The sequence below is a fragment of the Bombyx mori genome, chromosome 10 (assembly GCF_030269925.1).
Source record: "Bombyx mori chromosome 10, ASM3026992v2".
NCBI classification, from domain to species: domain Eukaryota; kingdom Metazoa; phylum Arthropoda; class Insecta; order Lepidoptera; family Bombycidae; genus Bombyx; species Bombyx mori.
This window is the reverse complement of record NC_085116.1, coordinates 11,683,702-11,699,868: the sequence shown is the minus strand read 5'-3', so window position 1 is coordinate 11,699,868 and position 16,167 is coordinate 11,683,702. Positions and strand designations below refer to the sequence as shown.

The window sequence follows — 16,167 nt, the reverse complement described above, 5'->3', positions numbered from 1 at the left end:
ACCAAGTGGCATATATAGTTTCGCCGGGTTTGATGTGTGGCACCTTGTCGTTCAGAGCAAAGCAGAAGGCACCAGAGGGCATGAGAGGCTGCCAATGCGATGGACCGACCAAGTCAAGTGAATCGTTAGCGGTTATTTGCATGAATGTACCAGGCTCACCACAATCCAGGAAAAATGGTGATTGCTCGTGAGGCGCTTAACATCTGCCCACAGCAATGATACTGATTGACAACCACGACCGCTCTGACAAGAGTGATACGACAAGGAAAAAAAGAAAATAACAATAAACGGTCTTTATTATTTATTAAAATACAACACAGTCACAAATAACCAGTTTTTTGCAGTAATAAGTGTAGATATAATAGTCTTGAGACTACCTACCTAATAATACTAATATAATATTTATTGTCAAACATGTGAAAGTAAAATCAATCAAATACAGCCTAGGCAAGTCTTAGAAGCATCACTTTTTCTACCAAACAGAAGTTGAGAAAGCAAGTAGTTAGTAAGTCTTTTGTGTGATATACAGGTGCAGAATAAAAAGTTAATCAGAATTTAATTTGATTTCCATATCACATATTATTAGTCTTAGCATCAGAGTCATATATTATTAGTGTTTGCTCTATATTGATAATTATTTTGATCAGGTTTAAGCTATTTGCTCGGTCACTGTTGCGAACGGCATCAGCAAAGCCTGGAACAGCCTGGATAACGCTCGGGAAACATTGTGGGAGATCATTTTAGAACCGGATAGACGTGGTAATAATTATAATTGTTAAATCAAGTGTATCTTCATAGTAAGTTTAGTATCTGTACGAACTTATAATAAAATATAAAAGGCATAGAGACTCAATCTCCATATACTTTAAAAGTTTCAAGCAATTCGTGAGATATGACCCAGCATCATTTTTAAGTTTCTGGCAAAGATTCGAAATTAAGATTGATTTTGATTAAAATACAACGAAATTATTACTAAATAACGAATAATTACTAGGTAAGATTAGGTGTTTCATTTTACGGTAAGAGACACGTTAATCATGAACATTTATTACCTAATCTGTAATTTGATCATAATTAAAAATACCGTACCAAAGCTACTTTTTTGAGGCTGTTGAATACTTTTCCCGCCATTTTTTGTAAGTAGTGAAAAAATACAAGATTTTGAACTTTACAAATACCGTCGTTAATTTCTGTAAAAAAAGTTATATTGATATACCGCCTAAGAAAGAGCCTTAGTAACAAAATAAGCCGGATTAAAATTTAGTTAAAACATGATACTGAATGGAACGTCCCGATTAACTAGTAGGAAGTCCAGAATCAGCAGACTACCTACTTAGTCAGGAGCGATTAACCCAAATTCAGACCACTACTCAATTTGTTTCTTTGCGGTTTTTGCGTTTAAAAGCGAAACTATATTTTTAGGTTATCAATGTTTCAGTCTGCTATTGTACATCAACACGTAAATAGTTCTTTTTCTCTCATGCAATGCAGTCAGCTTAGAGTAATTTATATTATACGTAAAATAAAAAAGTAGTAATTTGTTGTTTCTTATTACATATTTAATGTTAATTTATGGATTCTTGTAGGTTTTGCCATATTTATTATATAGTGTGATTTACTGTTAAATGTTATTGCGTATTTGGAAAAAAAACCAGTTTTTTAAGAATAAATGTGTAGTTTTTTTGTTATTCACTACTAATTTATTTATTTATTTGTGGCTTTAATAATGAAAATTAAATTCTACGAATCATTTATTTTTTGGTATGAAAAAGCAATGCGGTGTTGCCATGACTGTACATATTATTGACGTATTTAGATATTTTACACTACGTTTAAAAACAAACGAATAAAAAATACCAACTTGTATCAACAGGAACTTAACTCTGAATAATAATGAATGATGAGTTGTCAATGTACTCTTATTACTATGTATATCTGGATTTCAAAAATGTAAACACGTCACTTCAATACCTTTCATTTTGAGACAGAATTGCGTGTTACTATTTAACTACTAGGTAAATGGAAATTCTACATTTTCAGTTCGAATATTTTTAAACCTAGATCTTATTTGGCTTTTCTTCAAATATTTTAAATAGGGTGCAACATTTCCCTTAAATTTAAAAATAAATTATTTTTAACAATCAACTAATTTTTAAATGCAAATTATACATTTGTTTATTTATTTATAATACGAGAGTGACATTTACAAAGAATACTGAGGAATTGTTATCACGAATTCCTTTTAAATAACAATTTTTTAATTTTAATTTAATACAAATGTTTTCGTGCAGAACCATAAGCAATGTTTTAAGTGAACATTTATTTGTCTGATTTCATTTAATGATTAGATCTTTTGCTTTGTAGAATGCGATAATAAGCTTCACAGTAAAATAGTCTATAATAGTAATACATAAATTTTTTAAAAGTCTGGATTAATATATATAACTACAGTAAATAACCAAAACTATTTCTGATAATATAAATGAATTTTGACAATATATTGATAACAGAAGCAATTAAAAACAAACTCGACGCGCATACATAGATATGAACATACAGTGTGATTTAAAGTTTTCTTAAGTGTCACTAATGTGCTTTGATTACATAAACTTCGAAGCTTCTTCGTTTCTCAGTTAAATTTTATGTACTTATTGGTCTACGTAATATACTTTCAGATCTAAGTAGTGCAACTATATTCATTAAAAAATAATATATTTTATTATTTAAATATTAAGTTTGAAGTATAGCCTCCGTGTTATTAAAATTTTAAAATTAAGCATTTATTAAAGTTCGCTTGAAATATCTCTACTTATTGGCTTTTAACAACGCCTAATGCAAAGTTATTAATATACTATTTTATTGCCTTCAAATTTCGAAATTCATAAAATTCAATTCCTTTATATATTATTCATGAAGTAACAAAGCCTTGTTATGAACTTCTTACACAATCTGGCAATACTGTAAGAGGATTGATCAATGCCGATAAATATTACGGAACTGATCTCTCCATATCACATAAAATAAGTGCTACAAAGTTAAATTCTCCTATTAAATATGATTAAAGTTTAATAATTTACATTATATTACAACATACTCAACAAGAATATCAACAATGGACTTGGATAACTATAACTAAATAAATACACTTACGTTAATATATTTTTTGTTTTTTATATGGTAATACCCGACGGTAGGGGATACATTAACCTTCAGTTAAACACCATCGAGGCAGATCTTGATCCCACTGTGAAGTCTTTGTATTGCGAGAAAACACATAACTGAAAAATGAGAGATTGCATTCAGTACTAGAAACTTTTAGAAACGTTCCCTGTAATGAAAAGGCACACAAAATAATTAATGCATACCGCAAAATTTAGATTCAGCAGCTGACGCGTCAAAACACTGCAAAGCTGAAGATATGAACATCAGTCAGTATCCAGTTCAATGAAACAGATGGTTTCAACAGAGCTTAATTTCATTATCTTGTAATTATTTGATGAAAACGAATAATAGAAATGTTAGAGTTCGACGAAGTTCACAAACTTGTAAAGAAAAGAAAAACAATCCAATCTATATTAATATTATAAAGAGGAAATATTTGTTTGTTTGTTTGTATTGAATAGGCTCCAAAACTACTGAACCGATTTGAAAAATTCTTTCACCGTTTGGAAGCTACACTATTCGCGTGTGATATGGGCTAAAATATTTTCTGAAAAAAATAGGAATCCTTACTAAAACTTCAATAATGTAACCCAAGGTGTAAAAAAAATACCTAAAATATTATTTACATCGCGTGCCCTCCGAAAACAATTGATGAGAGAATAAAATAATGTACTACGACTTTGTAGAACACATTATTATTTACAAAAAGTGTCGCGACAGCATATGTCTAACTATTATAATTATGCAGCAATAAGTGTCCTTTTATTTAAAAAAATAAAACAACGTCAAATATCGTTGAAATTTTTGTTAAAGACCCGTGCGGAGCCGGAGCGTGCCGCTAGTATTTCATAAAGGAAAGCAATTCTTAGGTTGTGTATTACCCATTATTTCGGGGTTTAAATGTCTGTCTTGAATAACACCACTATATCTCTTCTGTTGGTGGTCATAATAAATCACTAAGCGATTCATCGGAGAATGGGTATTAAAGTAGCAGGTAGCTAGCTGTATTATGACTACTATCGTCAATTGCGGTAGAGTGTGTTGTAGTTTTGCACGGGTAGGCATCACCGTCCTCCATATTTCTGCCCCTAAGCAGTCATGCTTTCCTGTCTATAGTGTGGTAAAGCTACAATACAATTAAGACTTTCACCTTACTTCACATAACGGGTGGCTGGCGGCATTAACGTTGTGATTTCTATGGGCTCTTGTAATCTCTTTACCTCTTCAAAGCTTTAAAAGTGTAAGCGATTTGAGCGATTTCCCTATTTTTGGTTCCTTAACCCATATGTACATAATCAACTTAGTTTCTCGCTGGATCCAATCAGTGGGTTGCGTTTCTGATCCGGTGGTAGATTCAGCGAAGCACTGTTGTTCTTAGGACAGACGTTAGCCAGTTCTTTTCAACTAAGCCCCATTTCCTCTCCCACCAGTCAAGGTGAAGCCAAAATAACCAACATCTGCCAAAACGGCAGATAGATACATAAAAAAGTGGTTCCTAGTTGTATTTATAAAAGCTGAACATTCAGATACGTGATTCAAACTATTACAATCAGGAAGGCAATACAATAGACAAGGTATTACCTTATCATTCTTGTGTACATACGTCCATCACCGCGCGTATGGTGATAAAACATCAGCATACGCAATCAAACTGCTATTTGATAAGTGATTGATTAGTAACCAAGACAACGACAACGTTTCATAAATTTGTAGCTAATTTTGTTACGTATATTGTTGAATTTAGTGAATTGATTTATTTCTTTCTGAATTCAGGTCATTAACATTATCTATAGGATATGTACGTTTACTAGGCGAACGGATATTACAATTACCTAACAGATAGCATTGTATGGGAATGACGTGTTCCTTCAGACTGTTTCATTTACTATTTCATTTTGTATTTCTATAACTTTATACGAGTATTGTTTGTTACTGATAATTTCAAAGAATAATAAAACTATATATAAAATACAAGACGATTATGTCTTTTGTTTGTTTGGAGTGAAGTGGTTACCGGTCCACAGGCATTACTTGTAACAGTACATATCGGATACCCCATCATTTAATCCGGAACGCGTAATTGGTTTCCGGCAGATATAAACGAGATTGTGATATCTACCCCTACTGGCTTACAATAAACCCTACCACTAAATACTCAAAGAACGCTGTTGCCCATTCTCCGGTGAATCCCTTATTCGCCTTTCACGACAATTAGAGTAAGAGTGATGGTGGTGGATGGTGGTTTTATTATAAGCCGACATCTCAACATACAAATATATAATAAATAAATAAAACATACTTTTCATACTATATATACTCTAATCTTTTTGTCTACCGAGTGCGGTTATCTGGCATAACACCCAGAAAACGCAGCTACCTATTTTCCAATGAGCTTTTGGTTCACCTTCAGACCCTGGAGACATATCGAAGGGTGAAAAGTTATTTGGTTTAAGCCATATTTATCTTTGCAATCAAAGGTTTAATTTGTAATAAACAATACGCGACATTTATCTTTGTAATTAAGGTGCGTTTTATATTGTATTAGCATCGATGTTTTTATTTGAACTTCAATTAAGTTTACTACATTCAAATAGCTGAAGATTTTTTTTGTTATGATATTATTTCCAAATTTTTACCTTTAAATGGCTCTCCTGTAAAGTTGCCAAAATGTCGCCTAAACCAAATAGTCTTACACCCCTCGATATAGCGTTGTAATACTAGACACTACAGAGCTAAAAAAATTGATTTGATTTGATCACGGTGTAGCTCAACCCAAACAGGGCAGGGCACCCTTTTGACCTATACAGCACCACTGTCTCCACAGCGATTGGCTTTCTTTCGACGACCCCTTAACATTCACACTTGGTTTTCTTAGTGTAGTGTGTTGGTGAGGGTACTTATTCTCCTTTAAAGGAATTTTGAAGTGCCGATGAAGAATAGACACTTTACAGAACTAATATGGTACTCAACACATTGCTTAAGCTGCTAAATTAATTAAATAATAAACTCAGTTAATTAAATAATAAAACATAGTAGACATAATTAAATAATAAACTCAGTTAATTAAATAATAAAACATAGTAGACATAGACACTTTACAGAACTAATATGGTACTCAACACATTGCTTAAGCTGCTAAATTAATTAAATAATAAACTCAGTTAATTAAATAATAAAACATAGTAGACACTATAGGTTAGTATTATCACTATTTAGTTCTCACTTATTTGAAACATATGAAGAGCTATCTTGACAATGATTTTCTGAATTACATTTCTTCATGATCCTGATCTGCGTATGATAGAAGTCAAAGAATGGATACAGGGTTTTCTGATATCCAAGAGAACTGTCACATTTGGTTCATGAAATATGGACATTTGGTAGGAATAGGCCTTGCAGTTAGATACTTAAGTCTTTCTATCAATCATTTCTTAATATTTTATTTTGTCAAGACAATTTAACTAACATGCAAATGTCTTTTAGTGTGGGCATATTTAGATTTTAAAGCCTCATAGTATGTTTTATTAAATATAATAAATTAATGCATTCTCACCTTATCTTTTAATTGCTGACACATGTGTAATGCAGCTGTCAGCATAAATAGTACATCACTTAGCCAAGGCACTGCACAGTCGGCTTGACATGAATCAATCCTCATGGTACCATGTACAAAACTAATATGGTACGCCACAAATATCAATTTATGAGATTGTATGTAAAATGATATCGCTAAATCTTCAGGCAAATTTGGTGAAAGAGCTTTCTGGAAGTTAAAAATGTTGTTTAGTTGTGAATTAAATAAACCAAACCAATAAATTAAAATTTATATTTAACATACCATATTTCGACTCTTCATGAGCTCATCAATTGCTTTTTTTTTGGGTAATACTAAGGCAGTCCGAGCTCTTTGTAAAGAGCCAATAAGACATTGAATTATATGTAATACTTCTTCTGATGATCTAAAAATTTAAATATACTTAATGCTTGATAGATGGGATTCAAATACTTTGTAAATATTATCTTTTCTAAGTACTGTTATAATAAATAATAATCAGTTGTTTCGATTTGAATAGAGGAAGGCTAAAAGTTGACATTGTGTGGGCTGTGAGCTGCCTCTGCTTGGAAATTCCAAAGATGTATAAAAACGTTTTATATAAATTGATTGATAATGATTGACAATGATTATTTCTCAGGCTATGTGCCATCTACATGCTTACATATGTGACAAAGTTAAATAAAATTAATTTAATAAAAAATGTATTGTTGGGAACTTCGGAACTGTAATATCTTTTATCAAAATCACAATAAAGTTTGACCTTCAGGATAAGGTATTCAAATTACTTGCTTTAAATTTAATCAAAATTTGATTGTAATAAAAATGTGGTTTTATTGTTTTGCACATCATCTTGTTTGTAAATGTGGCATTTTTGCCCGTTTTTAAGTCTATCTGTAAACAAATACTTAATAGCTGAACAGTAATTTGTACAATTTTATTTTCTTATTTATCTACATATAACTTATAAGTTTAATAAAAAAAAATCAAAATCATACATGCATAAATAACATATATGTATTATGGATTCTTTTTATGTATGATAAACTGATTTTAATTTTCCCATAGATTTTTTATTTAACTCACCGAAAAACATAATGTTTGTCCACATTATCAATATAGCCTATAGCTTGTTGGAGATGGTTTGCAGCATCTTGTATCTGCTGAAGTTTCCATGGTCCATCTTGATTGATTGAGGTACGGCATATTGTGTGCATTTGACGGAGGACCTTGAAACTAATATCCTGAACAAAGAACACATTAAGCTTCATTAAGAGTTATGCAACATAGTCTGTAGTTATACATTTTTGTTAAATATTATTCTGATGATAACTTTTAATAATGAAGGGAGTATACTATTGGTTGCCAAATTCATAAAAGAATAATTATTGCATTATTACTTTCACTTGAACTACAATGAGCATAAATTTATTAATCTTTTAAAATATCTAACACCAGTTACTTACTGCATGAGTTATGCTATCTCCTGTGAGGGTCACAATACACTTTAACTGCTCAGGTTGTGATGTCAAAATAAATTTATCCTGTTTTTGGCCTTCATTACCATACAATGGTACAGGAAACCTGTGAGCACATTCCTGCGGAAATTAAATTTAATTCAGGTTCATGGCAATAGTGATTATAATATTTTGAAATATATTCTTACTTACAACTAAAACTGTGTGTAATTGGTGTAATATAGCATGAACCTCTTCACGAAGAACCCATTCAAACTCTTCTTTCTGAAAACAATATACGTACGTGTAATTAAACCATTTTATTTCAAGGCCTGCTATTATTGAATTAAAACAAAGCAAACGCACTAAATTAGCTGCTTCTTCTTTTTCGTTGTCACCCATTTCAATAAATTTATTAAAACTTTGAAATAGGTGTAAATGTTGTTTTAAAAAATTGTCTCTATTCACTGTTCGGGATCAGTCATTCACAAAACTAAAATCACAATTTAAGCATTCAAGTCCTCGCGATTCTCACCAATTTACACATTAGGGATGCGCTTTGTTAATTAAAGTTCAATATTGACTCGACTATCATGTCAGTATGTGTCTGTGTTCTGCGGTATTCATATTAAATTGAATTACTTAAATAATATTTTTGGGTGGCTAACGACAACGCAGTAGGTACGAAAACGGTCGTAGTCGACTTTCATGGTGCTCAGAAGGTAGTACGCATAATACGCCACATAGTTTATCTTGCATTAACATTTATATATTTAACCCGTTTAGTATCTGAGAAAGTGCACAAGTGAAGGAAAATTAAACAAAGCTGCTGGAGATAGCTTCTTGTGGATTTCCAAAAGCATCACTGCCCTCAATACATTTTCACCATTTTACTGGGACATTATTTTATCTCAATTGATTACAATTTCAAATAGAATATACATATCATGTCATTCAGCTCATAGAACGGAAAGTGCGTGTACATATTAAATATATGAATATTTTAAAAACTCAACGCTGGTAGATACACAAACTGTAGAAAAAGAAGAATAACTATTCGAAAACAAAACCAAATATGAGAAACGCTACATTCAAGTATTTAACTCGAACACTATTCTTTAATGAAAACTGAAACACCTGAGTGTCTAGTCTATAGGTACATCACTATTGTGTGGAATAATTTTATATGGCTAGTGGTTATGGGGTCTTTTAGTCTTTGGTAATTGTGTACCGGTAAAATGGGGCGATTAGGGATTGAGAGGCGAATCGGGAAAAAACCGGGAAAATCTTTCGACGCTCAATATAAGTTTTATATTCGTTGCAAAATCTTCCATTTTTTGTAGTTTAATAGTAGAATGTTGAAAGTTCACAAAACAACTCTGAATATGCATGATAATAGCTGCTAATTTATAAAAAATCGCGTTTCAAATTAACTTCCTGTGGTGGTAATTATTTTAGTGCTAGAAACTTTGCTCTCTTTTATTTATTTGATAATAATAGAAGACGACTATGATTTATAAACGTTATTTAGTGTTTGAACCAGCATATATATTAAAGGTAAGTCTCAGTTGTTATTGGTTTTAATGTATTTGATTAAATAAAAATACATGTAAAAATCTGTTGTTTTTGGGGATATTGGGGACGTCTTAGGTACAAATAACAACGAAAAAGGGGTCAATTGGGATGAAAATACGTGAAATGGAAACGACCTAAGTATAAATAGGTACAGGTTTGTAGGGTTGTCTATGTAGTTTTTTTTATTTTTTTTTATTGCTTAGGTGGGTGGACGAGCTCACAGCCCACCTGGTGTTAAGTGGTTACTGAAGCCCATAGACATCCACAACGTAAATGCGCCACCCACCTTGAGATACAAGTTCTAAGGTCTCAAGTATAGTTACAACGGCTGCCCCACCCTTCAAACCGAAACGCATTACTGCTTCACGGCAGAAATAGGCAGTTATAACAATATTCTTTTAATTTGTTGGTAAAAATCTGGTTTATTCGAAGCGAAATTGGGAATAAGTCTTTAGTTGAAATAGATAAGCAATTTAATATAAGGAAGTCGATTTTGCAGAGACATGTAACAAGATCAATGAAATCTCAAGGTGGACAAAAATGTCTAAGTAATACATAATAAAATATTTAATATTTGTTCAGAGTGGGGGTATTCATCTGATTAATCCATGGAATAACCGACACACCTAATCTCTTAACCCAGATAGAAATATCAGCACTGTCGATTGCACCTATAATTGAGGTGATGTCTGCCATGTACTTTTGTCAGTTTTTAAATTTTTTTTATTGATGATCACTTTGTTGGTGCAACTAAATAAATAAATTAATTAAAACTATATATAAAAATAAAAATAGTGCCAACCCTAGCAAATTTCTCATTTCGTCCCAATTAACCGCAATTTTCGGGTAAATAGGGATTACACCTATTTTTGCATTTTTTGCTTAAACTGGAATGCTAGTTGCATAATTTTAAATTAGACAACAAAGATGCCCCCAAGACTCAATCATTTTGATCCTGATATAGCATTATATACATCAACAACTACCTTAAAATTGCTCATAAAGTTGGAATTTGTCCCTAATCGCCCCATTTTACGGTACCTAACTCTTTCGTTTTGTCCATTTGAAACGTCAAAAAAACCTTTTTTCAATGAATTTAAAACGAATACGTAGACTTACAGCCCGCACGGTGCAAAGCGATTAAATCAATCAACATATATACGAGGGCTGCACTAAAAGTATCGGGAATGGAATATTTCCACTGTTCCTGTCATATTAAAATCTTTTTAATTGAAAACTCCTTGGTTTTAAAAATCGAATACCATTTATTTATTTTAAAAAAGATTCTCGGTCTTGTCACGAGGTTTTGTTAAACTTGTTTAGTCGTTGAGAAAATGGAATTGACTCGAGAAAATTCAAGAGCGATGATTTATTATGACTTTCGAAGTGGTTTAACACAAAAACAGTGTGTTGACCGGATGATTTCTGCATTTGGTGATGAAGCCCCATCCAAAACCACAATTTATCGCTGGTTTGCTGAGTTTCAACGTGGACGTGTCAAGCTCAGTGATGATCCCCGTCAAGGTCGTCCAAAAACTGCAGTCACCCAAGAAAACGTTGATGCCGTGCGTAAGCTGATTGAGGAAGATCGACATGTGACATACCGCGAAATTCAGGCAACTTTAGACATTGGCATGAGTCAAATACAAATAATCTTGCATGAACAATTAGGTGTAAAAAAGTTGTTTTCCCGATGGATACCGTATTCGCTCTGTGAAGAGCAAAAAGCGGCTCGCGTTACTTGGTGCGTCAGAACTCTCGAAAGATTCCACGCAGGATCCTCAAATGCTGTATACAACATTGTATCAGGTGACGAATCCTGGATATACGCGTACGAACCCGAAACAAAAAACCAGTCACGAGTTTGGGTGTTCGAAAAAGCCAACAAAAATTGTTCGTTCACGGAGTGTTGCAAAAAAAATGGTGGCCACGTTTGTCTCCAAAACCGGCCATGTTACGAGTATTCCTCTTGAGGGAGAAAGAACGGTTAATGCAGAATGGTATGCTAGCATTTGTTTGCCACAGGTCGTTTCTGAACTCCGTAAAGAGAACTGCAACCGCCGCATCATCCTTCATCACGACAATGCGAGGTCTCACACCGCGCACAAAACAAAAGAGTTTTTAGAGCAAGAAAACATAGAATTATTAGACCATCCGCCGTACAGCCCCGACCTAAGCCCTAATGATTTCTATACTTTCCCTAAAATAAAGAATAAATTGCGTGGACAGAGATTTTCATCACCTGAAGAAGCTGTGGACGCCTAAAAAACGGCCATTTTGGAGACCCCAACTTCCGAATGGAATGGTTGCTTCAATGATTGGTTCCATCGTATGGAAAAATGTGTCAAATTTCGCGGAGAATACTTCGAAAAGCAATAAATACATTTTTAAATAGTAATGTTGTGTCACTTCGTTAATTCCCGAAATTTTCAGTGCCGCCTAGGTATTAATTATACTTAATAGTTAAGATCATCGAATCACTTGCATTGTAACTCTTCAAACCAGAATGTGTGACTACTTCGCAGCAGTAATAAACAGAGTAATGGTACCTAATCTTGGAAGTTATTAAATGCCCCGTTGTTTTAACACTCAAAGAATGCTTAAAAGACACCAAAAACTTTCTGAAAATGCACAGCTAAAAACCAGAAAGCTTATACGGTCAAACTTTTTTATTCTGAAGCCGAAGACTTGAATCTAATAGATCAATCAGTTCTAATAGTTTTTATAGCAAAATTTAAAAGACAATACAAAACAAAGCGTACATATTTTTCACAATTTTTGTCCTTACGATTTTGAAACTTTTGGTTGACATGCTTATAAACAGAACAGTTTCATTGCTCCTTTCTCTTTGCTCTTTAGAGCAGAGACAGGTTTCTGAAGTGAACGGTAAAAGAGTCAGAGGCAGGGTGAGACCACATTACATTACATACTCACTGAGTACACATTGCAATAATAATTAGTAAGTTTGTAGTATTTCCTAAATTGAATTTGAATAGAACCACAAATGTTAATGATATTGAAGGGCATAAGGAGAGCAAGCGAAAATCTTTTTTTTGTTGATTATTGTTTCTGCAGATAGGAATAGGCGAGGCACATGGGAATAAAATTGACTAAAATCCCCGATTTAATAGCTTAAAAAAGTCTGTACAATGTAAGTAATATGTAAATGCTAGTAATTACAAAATTGCAGTGCACCCGCATCTCTGACGTGATTAAAAGTTAAAATAAATAAATCTTTAGTTACCACATAGTTGCGAGGATTCTATTAAAATTTGTATTAACTATTTATAAGTGTGGATGTAAATTTACGATAATGTTTTCAGAAAATTTTACTTTTTAGCAGGACTTTTACACTTAAACTAAAATATAATTCAATCAATCAAACAAAAAACATTGAATATGCCAAAGTTCCTAAACAATGTTAAAATACCTACAAGTTTTTTTTGTTATTATACTGTCATAAACTCAGCTTGTAGTTGTAACTATATTTAATCAATGGTGGGCTTCTTTTTCTGCAATCTTTCTTTGCGATTCAGCCCAACTACGCTTATTTTCATCTGAATTAACAATCACATGAATTTTCATGAAAAAATAAAACCCCGTTAAAATCCCAAGAGGATAGTACATCCATATGATATTATTCTTCATATAATAGAACAAAGGAAATTGCGCTATTTTTGCTGACAGTGTGTATGGATATTTCATATGCCGCCCAGACTTCCTGAAAATTTCACCACATTATGTTATGAGAAACCATGAATAATTGAACGATTTGTATGACTAGGATACGGCGCTGCTTCTCCCGTAGAGGTAAACTTCCAACGAGTTCTCCACTGTGTGCAACCCACATCATAGTCAATACACACCCGCATACGCAATGGCAGTACGCTGTTACCGGTTCAGCGTCGATCCGGTGTCGGTACTTTCAAAGAACAATTTTCGCTCAGCTTCTGCACTAAGCGGAAGACATCTTTGATCACGATTCATCTGAGGACTGGGCCAATCGTCTCGACTAGCTAGATATAGATCTCTAAAATTAATTTAGGCATTGATTTACTTATACTGAGAGGTTTACATGTTTAACTAAATTACAGAAAACAGGATAAAGTTCGCTAAAATTAACCAAAAAATATTTTTAGTACCCAATGGGCTTAGTAAATTGCAGCATTATTATTTCTATTAAAGGAAAAAAAAAACAGTTCGGATTCCAAAGCTTTTAAAATTAAATCATACCCGGCTATTACTCCTGCGGCTCTTAATGATTTTTCCATATTTACATAAATTCCTACTAATACTTTAGAAACCATGATGCCTACGTAGTCAATTTCAAAATATTTATTAATGTTAGTAGAGCTCGGATCATTGACAACATACACTTAATATGCTTGGACTGAATTGAAAGTTGAATTGAGAATTGATGTAATAGAAAATATCATTGTATCGTGTTTTGTTTGGGCGCACATTGTCTGTCCGTACCGGTCCGTCAGGTTTCCGATGGACACTGGTAAACATTCTTGTTAACTATCCCGCTTCTGTTGATCCGTCCCGTCTCCAGTAATATTGAATTCCAGTGTGTGGCCGTCCTAGAAATAATTTAACCTTTCATTTGCCCGTAAAATTTGAACTTGAACTCTAGCAAGCGATCTGAGACTTAATGGTCTGTGTTAACATGGTGAAGAGAAAGCAGAGGACCATTCGGATTGTGAATAATTCTGATCTGTTATGCTATGTCAGGACTTTGGTTCTGTTTGTTTTTGTATCTTAAATTCTATGTATCGCTTTAGATTATTTTGTCGTAAAATATGCTTTCTACTATTGCATCATCCACCAAGCGCTAGGATGTGTCCTATTTTGAAGGCAGTTTTAAGTAAGTGTTAAGTGGTAGGCAGCGCCTTGGCTATGCTTTTAGCATTGCGGAAATCTCAGATGATGAGATCACTTACGGTGATTGGTTACTTGACTTATGTGGGAAGTTCTTTGCCTGCCTGTGAAGGAACTAAAAGGAGAAACTGAGTTACATAAAAACTCTCAAACGTACAATATGCACCCAAACAAAGTCGAAAAAGTAAAACATTTGAGTTTTTACTTTTCGAATCAACTCACCACTTTACAGGTTTTACTCCACCTTCATCGTTTTAGTTCTTATCTAATTTTAGTTCTAAACCTTTTTAGTTTTTTAATTCAATGTATTCAAGTATGTATAGAGGAATTTATCAGTTTCAAGGGAAACATTTCATAGAGATTTCCTTTGAGTACTTTATGATACAAGCTCTAAGAAGTAGAGAGGTGGACATTAAGACTACTTCTTGATTTTTAGAACATATGTAGTTATTGTCTTTTTTCTTAAAAAAAATATGCTTTGAGGTGCGCGGAGCGTATTAATAACATTCGATAACATAATCTCCTTGTCGTAGGCGCCACAAATTATAACCCTGGCCCGGTTCTCCGAATTTCGTTGTTCTACGTTATATTATTATGTTCTGATGGATCGACCTGATTTACTCTCGGTGCTGCTGGATGTTACTAGTGCTAACGATAGGGAAGTCGCTTAGTGAGTAGGGTGTTAGAACCGATTCGTAAGTATCCTAAGGCAGTGTCAGAGCGCTCCAAGGGAGAGTCGCGTCCCGGCGCGGCGGAAGTTCGAGCGCGGAAGCTTCAATCTCGACGTGCCGTCCTCCAGGCGTAGTCTCGTCGTCTGGCGAACCCCATCTACAACCATGGGGCGGTCACGGGGCGACCTGAGGGGATTGAGGCTGCGCCGCACGCTATCGTCACTCTAGCGCGCTGGCGCCAGGAGAATGGGACGACGCGTCGGCGGCTGCGGCCTGCGATGCGGTCCGCGTTATCGTCGTCGCTGTCGTCACTGAACATACTATGGAAGAGCAACCTGGTCGTCGGTGTATCGCGTTCCGACCCGGCAAGCTGGTTCGGGCCCAGCGGGGTATCCCGGAACACCAACTGCATCGCCTAGGCGGCACCCGCCGTACAGAGACGACCGGCGTCGTTGGTCGTCGACTATCGCCTTGACGACCCGTCGGTCGGGCATCCTCGGGGTGGCACCGCGAGTCTAGTTGTAGTGTTGACCGTGGAAACCCTCTAGGTACTTTGACCGGGTTCTGATCCCGGAGGAAGATCAGACGTCGTGTGTAAAAGTGCAAGGGAGTCGTTTGGTGCGGTAGGGCCCTAAAATTCCTTGAGCCCGTGGTCTGCTTCCAACATCAGCAGATCGTCAAGTCCCACATACCCCGTGACGCTACGCTAGTTTGCGGCGCAACACGATAATGTTTTTTATCGTGGCCGCCTCTAATTACCTATTTGACCACGATGACGGGGCAACGCAAAGACACCGTCGCCCGAAACAAGTCTTGTCGTATCCCTCGGATCCACTCTCGGTGCTTTTAGACCCCCCCAGCACCAATC

The 16,167-nt window shown here is 34.6% G+C and overlaps 2 protein-coding genes across 3 annotated transcripts; both read right to left on the bottom strand.

Moving 5' to 3' along the window:
• Positions 1–286: 286 nt before the first annotated feature.
• Positions 287–9,280, bottom strand: LOC101743104 (protein rogdi). The gene is made up of 7 exons (XM_004923174.5): positions 8,539–9,280; positions 8,386–8,457; positions 8,182–8,313; positions 7,802–7,959; positions 7,001–7,121; positions 6,716–6,925; positions 287–3,278 (listed from the first exon to the last, which is right to left on the bottom strand). Exons 1-7 carry the CDS (start codon positions 8,572–8,574, stop codon positions 3,210–3,212), a joined length of 798 nt encoding a protein of 265 aa, XP_004923231.1. The 5' UTR covers positions 8,575–9,280; the 3' UTR covers positions 287–3,209.
• Positions 9,281–12,982: 3,702 nt separating this feature from the next.
• Positions 12,983–14,188, bottom strand: LOC101743346 (uncharacterized). Of its 2 annotated transcripts, none has more exons than XM_021353487.3 (3): positions 13,981–14,179; positions 13,643–13,777; positions 12,983–13,468 (listed from the first exon to the last, which is right to left on the bottom strand). In XM_021353487.3, the coding sequence occupies exons 1-3, from the start codon at positions 14,052–14,054 to the stop codon at positions 13,240–13,242; spliced, it is 438 nt and encodes a 145-aa protein (XP_021209162.1). In that variant the 5' UTR covers positions 14,055–14,179; the 3' UTR covers positions 12,983–13,239. The 2 variants fall into 2 exon arrangements, 1 of the variants encoding a protein (XP_021209162.1); XR_002431908.3 differs by having other exon boundaries at positions 13,350–13,468; positions 13,614–13,777; positions 13,981–14,188.
• Positions 14,189–16,167: the final 1,979 nt, after the last annotated feature.

Bases quoted from the DNA above. Each gene is read 5' to 3' on its own strand.
- LOC101743104 (XM_004923174.5), bottom strand. From the start codon at position 8,574: ATGGGTGACAACGAAAAAGAAGAAGCAGCTAATTTA. The intron at 8,314-8,385 runs GTAAGTAAGAAT...TAATTTCCGCAG, and splicing joins AATTACACACAGTTTTAGTT to GAATGTGCTCACAGGTTTCC. The intron at 6,926-7,000 runs GTATGTTAAATA...TTTAACTTCCAG, and splicing joins TCATGAAGAGTCGAAATATG to AAAGCTCTTTCACCAAATTT.
- LOC101743346 (XM_021353487.3), bottom strand. From the start codon at position 14,054: ATGGTTTCTAAAGTATTAGTAGGAATTTATGTAAATATGGAAAAATCA. The intron at 13,778-13,980 runs GTATGATTTAAT...AATTAATTTTAG, and splicing joins GCCGCAGGAGTAATAGCCGG to AGATCTATATCTAGCTAGTC. The intron at 13,469-13,642 runs GTAACAGCGTAC...TGAAATTTTCAG, and splicing joins ACCGGATCGACGCTGAACCG to GAAGTCTGGGCGGCATATGA.